We start from the raw sequence: 7,915 nt of genomic DNA on the forward strand, positions 1-7,915 counted from the left end.
GTCCATGTCAAGTCCTCGGATATGTGGACTCTGAGGTACTTAAAAGTTAAAACTGTTCACTCTCTCAACCGGTGCCCCATCGATGCTGAGGGGGCTGTAGTCCCTGACCCCCGACCTCCTAAAGTCCACAATCATCTCCTTTGTTTTGCTGACGTTCAGGGAGAGGCAGTTCTCTTGACACCATCCCGCTAGAACCTTAACCTCCTCCAGGTAGGCCCTCTCGTCGTTTGCAGAGATCAGGCCCACCACTACTGTGTCATCAGCAAATTTGATGATTGTGTTGTTGTTCCGCTGTGCCACACAGTCATGTTTGTACAGGGCGTAGAGGAGGGGACTCAGGACACAGCCCTGGGGGGCCCCTATGTTGAGAGTGATGGATGAGGAGGTGCAGTTGCCTGCTCTCACCACCTGGGGTCTGCCCGTCAGGAAGTCCAAGACCCACTGGCAGAGGTCATAGTTCAAGCCCAGGTCCCTGAGCTTGGCTATGAGTTTGGAGGGGACTATGGTATTGAATGCTGAGCTGTAGTCGATGAATAGCATTCTCACATAGTTCCCCTGCCTCTTGTCCAGGTGTGATGCTGCTGTGTGCTCTGAGCAGGTCCTAAATTATTATTTTATTATTATTATGGCGTCCTCCGTGGACCTGTTGGGGCGGTATGCAAATTGCAGGCGGTCCAGGTTGATGGGGAGGGAGGAGCAGATGTAGCCCTTCACTAGCTTCTCAAAGCACTTCATGGCTATGGAGGTGAGAGCTACAGGGCGGTAGTCGTTGAGGCAAGCAGGCTTGGATTTTTTGGGTACAGGGATAATGGTGGACTTCTTCAGACAGGTGGGGATGACAGCCTGTTCTAAGGACAGGTTAAATATGTCAGTGAATACCGGGGCCAGTTGGTCGGCACAGACTTTTAGGACGCGGCCGGGGATGCCGTCCGGTCCTGCTGCCTTCCTGATATTCACTTTCTTAAAGGTCCTCCTCACCTCATGTTCTGTTATCCTGAACACTGAATCTCCATCAGCAGCGCCCCCCCCCCCCCCCCCCCCCCTCTATTGCAGTGGTTTGTAGGCTGGTGCTGTTATTCCCAGCCTCAAACCTCGCATAGAAGGTATTGAGATCAGAAATCTGATCAGAATAGTCATTCTCATACATTCTCTCATTGGGGTCTAGCTTTCTAGTCAGTGAATAGTGAAAATTAATTATTCTACCTTTTGGTGGGGACCCCCTGGTACCCTCCTAAGGACCCCCTGGTTGAGAACCACTGGTGTAGATGGGTTAGTTTTTGTTTTCATCGTCTGATAATTGCAAATCATTTCATTGATCTTCGGGAGAATGGATTCACAGCCCCATGGTGTTTGGCCTGTAGCAATTTCAAATTTTGTTATTGAAATATTTCTATCACGATGACATTTTCAATAGTTCTCTGGTTTGCACAGCTAACCACTAGGTCAAAACCACGCCATTGTATAGTTGCCAACTCTGTTTTTATTAGCTGTGTTGCTTCAGGAAAGCCTGTACCATTGTGACTCAAATGTGTTTTGTGTCAGAATAATAAGGTAGCCATTGAAATGCTTGTGGTGGTTTCAAGGGGAATGATTTTTATGAAAAACTGTCCTCACTGACCCTGTCTCATTGCCCTCCCTTGTTGCTCCCCTCCTCTGCCATCTCATCCCCCCCCTCCCTCCCTCCCTCTCTCTCTCCCTCTGTCCCTCTCTCTCTCTCTCTCCCTCCCTCCCTTTATCTCTCTCTATGCTCAGAGCTGGCTGGCAGACACCACCATCGATTCCTTTTGTCAGCATGCCCACCAAAAATAGCTTGCGTCACTGTCATTACTGGCAGTATAAAAGCCCCGGTGCTGCTGAATCCACCGTGCAGTCCACCTAGCAACATCCTGAGACACAGAGCGGCCTGTCTTCCGAGTCATGATTGGGTTTGAGTCTTTCCTCCCGTCCTCTTACAAGAGGACGGTGCGCAGCGGAGGACATGGAGGCAGTGGAAGACTGGGATCCAGGTCTGCGTACCACAGCCACTCTGCCCCACTAGCCTCCTACGGGTCGCCATCCCGCAGAAGTTACCCATCGTACAGCAGAGCGATCTCCAGCTCCTCCTCCATGCTGCGCTCCGCTCCTCTATCCGCCAGGGCGGCTGACCTCGACTTCGGCCAGGCGGCGCAGGTTAGTACCGAGTTCAAAGCCATTAGGACCCAGGAGAAAGCCCAGCTCCAAGACCTGAATGACCGCTTCGCCAGCTTCATCGAGAGGGTCCATGAACTGGAGCAGCAGAACAAGGTCCTGGAGACGGAACTCCTGGTGCTGCGGCAGCGGCACGGAGCGCCGTCCAACCTCAGCGCCCTGTACGACCACGAGATCCGCCAGCTGCGGGCCGCCGTGGAAGAGGCCCGCCACGACAAGCAGGCCGTCCAGGACCACAGGGACCACATGGAGGAGGTGCTGCGCAATCTGCAAGGGCGCTACGAGGGGGAGGTGGTGGCCAGGGAGGAGGGGGAAGGCAGGCTCCTCGATGCCAGGCAGGGAGCGGACGAGGCTGCGCTGGGCCAGGCTGAGCTGGGGAAAAGAATAGAGAGTCAGCTGGACGAGCTGGCCTTCCTCAAGCGCCTCCACGAGAGCGAAATAGCCGAGCTGCAGGCCCAGATACAGTACCACGCTCAGGTGTCCGTGGAGATGGAGGTGGTCAAACCCGACCTGTCTTCAGCCCTCCGCGACATCCGGGTCCAGTACGAGAACCTGGCGCAGCAGAACCTGCACTCGGCCCAAGAATGGTTCTGCACCAAGATGAACGTGATGACGGTGGACGCCACTCGCAACACGGACAGTGCGCGGAGCGCCAAAGACCAGGCCGGAGAGTACCGCCGGCTGCTCAACACCCGGGGCCTGGAGATCGAAGCGTGCCAACAGACCAACCAGGCTCTGGAGAACCAGCTGGTGGATGTGGAGGAGAAACAGAGCGCCGAGGTCTCCGCAATGCAGGTCAGCATGAAAGAATAGACAATGTTTCTTTCGCAAATACGCCAGGAAACAAATCTATCTCTCTATGTCAAAGATTCTAAAGCATTTATTTTATTGTGTACTCGGAACGGGTTTGCGATTACAGAAAATACAACTCTTGATCATTTAAATTCACGTTTTGCCCTATAGTACGACCCCAAATAAGAGTCCAAAATGCCCTGGGCACGTAAAGATGAACATTTGATAATGTTATACTGTATTAGTTGAGTATGTATTCTGCATCAAGTGTTCTTATCTCTCTCCCTTACACCTTGATTGCTCTCTCCTATTTAGGATACAATTAGCCAACTGGAGGACGAGTTGAGGACAAACAAGAACGACATGGCTCGTTACCTGAAGGACTACCAAGACCTCTTGCACGTGAAGATGGCGTTGGATATCGAGATCGCAGCCTACAGGTCAGCGGCTTACGGAATTAAAACGGTATATTGTGTCGACGTTTTATGATGTCCTATATTTTCTCATGACCTCTATATCTTATGGCTTATTTTAGGAAGCTGCTCGAGGTGGAAGAGAATCGTTTCAACGTGGAGTCGTCCACCATTGGCTACTCCCACAGCAGCCAGTACGCCGCCCCTTCCTATGGACGCCCTCGCTTCTCCATGCTCTCCCACCTGAGCTCCGTGCCGCCCTATCCCCTCAGCTGCCGCATGCCCGCCTCACCGTTCGCCACAGATGACTTTGTATGTGCCAGCCGAGCGCAGCAGGCCGAGGCCTGTCTTCCTGAGGAGGAGGAGGAAGAGGAGGAAAAGGAGGAAGAGGGAGAGGAGGAAGAGAAGGCAGAAGAGGAGCAGGGAGACGAGAAGGAGGAAACAGAAGAGAAGGAGGAGGAAGAGGAGAAGGAGGAGGCAGAAGAGGAGCAGGGAGAAGAGCAGGAGGAGGCAGAAGAAGAGAAGGAGGAAGGAGGTGAAGCAGAGGGAGGAGAGGGTGGTTAGTGTTGTCTTTCACTTCGCTTGATTGTTATTTGAGTTCATCTCGTATTTCTTCTAGATTGTTTTGTGCCGAAGCTGTCGTCTAATGATTCCATTACTCGTATTTTCCAGACAACGCTGCAGATGAAGCCGAGGACGCAGAGGAGGGAGCAGAGGACGGCGAGGAAGGAGGAGAAAAGAGCCAGTCCAGAGACGAACAAACTGAGGAAGGGGACAACGGGGGAGATGAGAAAGAGAGCAAAGAAGTAGAAAAGGACGAAGACAAGAAAATCTCAGGATAAAGAAGTTCAGATCAAAATGTTGACTCATTGTGCCTCGCAGTATCGTGTCTGAGGGGACGTCTTCTCTGGTGCTCCGTACACGGAGATGTTCATCCAGATAAAAGATTTAATAATAATGAAAATCTCTATAATTCAGAAGACATGGTGAAGAGCACGTATGCATGTGTGTACTGTACCAGCAAGGAAACTGAATAAGCAATCAAAAAAAGGAAATAAAGCTAATGAAGGAAATGTGTAAAAATGATTGTAATGGAGTATGAAAGTATATTCAGCTCACTGTTGCCGCGACACGCCTATAACGCTGCAAGTCTGTTCATGCCCAATGTGAAATGCCTTATCAAACTCCTCCAAGTGCTTCCCCCCATGACACGCTGCTCTGAACTCAAATAAACAAAGTGTTCACTCGATACTGTGTTTTGATGGTTTCATTTTGCATTTGTAAAAACACCCATAACCGCAGTGAAGTCCTCTGCAGGTAGATCTAGGGGTCTGAAAACAGTCAAATCAGTCTAGTTACATTGTGCATAAATATGTTGACAGGAATTCTTAGTCATGGTCTCTCGATATCACAGCCTGACAAGCAGGGATAGAAATAACACAGTTAGCCTGTGCTGTGGCTAGTATTCTTCACTCTGGAGTCTGGACTGTAGAGCAAATTGGTCTCCCCTAACCAGAGTGTGTCTCTGAGGTCTAAAGGGGGATGTAGATGGCAAACAAATAGCCTTGCTGGGTGAGTGCCCAAAATCCTTAGTTTCTATGTCCCTGCTGACAAACAAGCCCACTGTGTCCTCGACTGCACTAGAGTGCTGCAGCAGTCAGACCAGGAAAAAACAGAACCCGAGGACGTATGAGTCATCCGAAGGGGTTATTTTAGCGATCGATAGTGTCCCACCCAACCTCCTTATTCAAAATACTAAAGCACTTGAAAATAAGTATTGCACAAGAGCGACACGCTGCCTGGTGATTATATTATTTGCCAATACAAACTCAGCAAGACTAGTCTTTCCCTGACTAAATCAAAGTCTGGAAAATAGAAAGGTAGAATCATTAGGCTGTGTGTTTGTGTGTGTGTGTGTGTGTGTGTGTGTGTGTGTTCGTCCTCCACCCATCAATCAGTGGATTCTGATGCCCGTACTAGCCACGATCTGTGAGCTGACGCCAATGTTTTCACCGTACTCCACATCACCTGCCATAATTCAGGGCCTGCTGGAACCTTTATGACTCAGCAAGACTGCTGCACCAAAAGCACTGGCCAAATGTCAACTGAAGGAAGACAGCAATTTCATTAGAGAGAGAGAGAGAGAGAGAGAGAGAGAGAGAGAGAGAGAGAGAGAGAGAGAGGGGAGCAGAGAAATATCTCACTCCACTAAACCTTGACAGAGGACAGACTAGCAGCAAATAACTAAGGCACTATTGGCATTGTATTTTTATGTATTTTATCAGCAGGCTTTTAACCTATTGATTCCTACTGTGTTTTAATTATTGTACTGTGCTTTAATTATTGTAGTTCTCATGACACAGAGACTATACGGTTGACAATTTGCCAACCTGGCTAAACTGGCATATTAACTGTAATGTTCCTTAATATGCACTGTCTCTGTATTTTAAACCAATAACTACAAAATACTCAGTCAAGCATCTGCAAAGACACAGTCCTTATGATGGACAATCTTTTTATTAATATTGAGTCATATCCTGTTCATTACACACACACACACACACACACACACACACACACACACACACACACACACACACACACACACACACACACACACACACACACACACACACACACACACACACACACACACACACACACACACACACACACACACACACACACACACACACACACACACACACACACACACACACACACACACAGTAAATGTGGCCTATCTTGTGTCAAAGAAAAGCCGACACCCGGGAAATATATGCAATGCAGCAACTGTTGTCTCCTGATTTCCGTATTCTCTCCATCCCTCCTGTCCTTACTTTACCCCACTCTAGCTAGACTGCTCTCCTCCTCTCCGTCATCTTGCCCATCCCTCCCCTGCTACAAGTTAAAAAAAAAAAAAATAAGAAAAAAAGGCTGAGCCAGTACCAGAGAGGACTCTCGAGGCCCATAGACAGATAGCATGCCGAGAATCATAGAGCCCCACACAAATTCTCCCGCAATATAAACCGGAGATAATATAGTTATCGCCTCAGGTGTTCAGACGTTCCATTTGTGAAGTTGAGCCTGGGCCATTAAATTAGCTGGTTCTCAAAACAGCAGTGGCATGTGCAGGAAGATTGGGGGGGAATGTGGGACACAGGCCTAGTGTAATGGGGCATGGCATACTGGAGGAAGAAAGGGTTGTTTTTCCTCCCAGCTTCATCGGTCACATATACGGCCACTGGTCGACCACCCTCTTGAAGGAAATGCAGGGATTTGTAATGGAGGGTGTGTGGAGTGTGTGGTGTACATATTCACCCCAACAACAGCGTCAGTGATATACTTTGATGTCAAGAAAGCTAAATCACATAAAGTATATGGCCAATCTGAAAAGCTGGGCAGAAAAGCCAGAAGGACAATCTGCTTGACAGGGAAAGCCTTAGACTACTAGCCAATGTAGTCTAAGACGCTTCTAGTCTTGTTTGTGACATTGCCAGTCATAGAGGTGCTTCACATCTAATTAAAAAACATAGATGAGATGAGCATGGTAGTGATCCGAAAGCAGAAACTATATGTTTCTCATTAAAAACATCTCCATTTTGGGGGTCCAGACGTGTGTGTACTGTAGGTGAAGGGGGATCCACTCCTCCCTGAGACAATGACAGCTGGGGTCAGTATGCCACGGTCTCCTTTGTGGCTGTCACAGTGGTTTCCACAAACAATGTACAGTTGACCTTGGTGCTGTGGCTCCCTCTGCTGATCACTGAGCCTCACATTGGAGGCCTACTAACCATTTCATTCAGTGAATCCTGGGTCCCTATGGAATTATGTTTGATCCTGATGTCTTCCTTCCACACAGCATATTATATAAATGGTAAATGATGCATTTATATAGCAGCTTTTATCCAAAGTGCTTTACAATTTATTCCTCACATTTGACCCATTCACTCGCACATTCACACACCGACAGCAGAGGAAACCATGCAAGGTGCCAACCTGCTCATCGGGAGCAGTTAGGGGTTAAGTGTCTTGCTCAAGGACACTTCGACACGCTGCCCGGGAGGAGCGGGAATCGAACTGGGAACCTCTGGATTACCAGACAACACTACCTCCCGAGCCACTCCCTGCTCCCTGAAGTGGACCCCCCCCCCCCCCCCATATCTCATTGACCCCCTCTCCCCCTACCAACTCCTCCTCTCTCTGTCCCTCAGATCCAAGTCCAACCTTCGCAGCTTTTGGGACAGATCCCAGGCTCTGGAACTCTCTCCCCCAAAACATTGGACACTCAGAGTCCCCTCACACTTTTCCAATTCCGCCTCAAGACCCATCTCTCTTCTTCACTGCCTTCTCCTAGCCCATCCACCCTTGTGTCTGTTATGTTTGTCTGTTGTTTGTCTCACTAGTACGGTAGTACCACCTTAGCCCTTTCACTACCACACTACCAAATGGGTAACCCTTTCACTGTGACAATACAGAAGGTTAACCCTTTCACTGCCACACGGTTAACCGTCTGTAGTGTG

General features: G+C 49.2%; 1 protein-coding gene across 1 annotated transcript; it reads left to right on the forward strand.

Annotated features, from left to right (window-relative positions):
• Nucleotides 1–1,917: 1,917 nt before the first annotated feature.
• Nucleotides 1,918–4,631, forward strand: LOC311235639 (neurofilament light polypeptide-like; the record flags this gene model as incomplete). The annotated part of the gene is made up of 4 exons (XM_084323104.1): nucleotides 1,918–2,982; nucleotides 3,295–3,419; nucleotides 3,515–3,927; nucleotides 4,065–4,631. The coding sequence occupies 4 exons, from the start codon at nucleotides 1,918–1,920 to the stop codon at nucleotides 4,232–4,234; spliced, it is 1,773 nt and encodes a 590-aa protein (XP_084179230.1). The 3' UTR covers nucleotides 4,235–4,631.
• Nucleotides 4,632–7,915: the final 3,284 nt, after the last annotated feature.

The sequence above is a fragment of the Notolepis coatsorum genome, assembly GCF_963971535.1.
Source record: "Notolepis coatsorum genome assembly, chromosome: 10".
Taxonomy (NCBI): Eukaryota; Metazoa; Chordata; class Actinopteri; order Aulopiformes; family Paralepididae; genus Notolepis; species Notolepis coatsorum.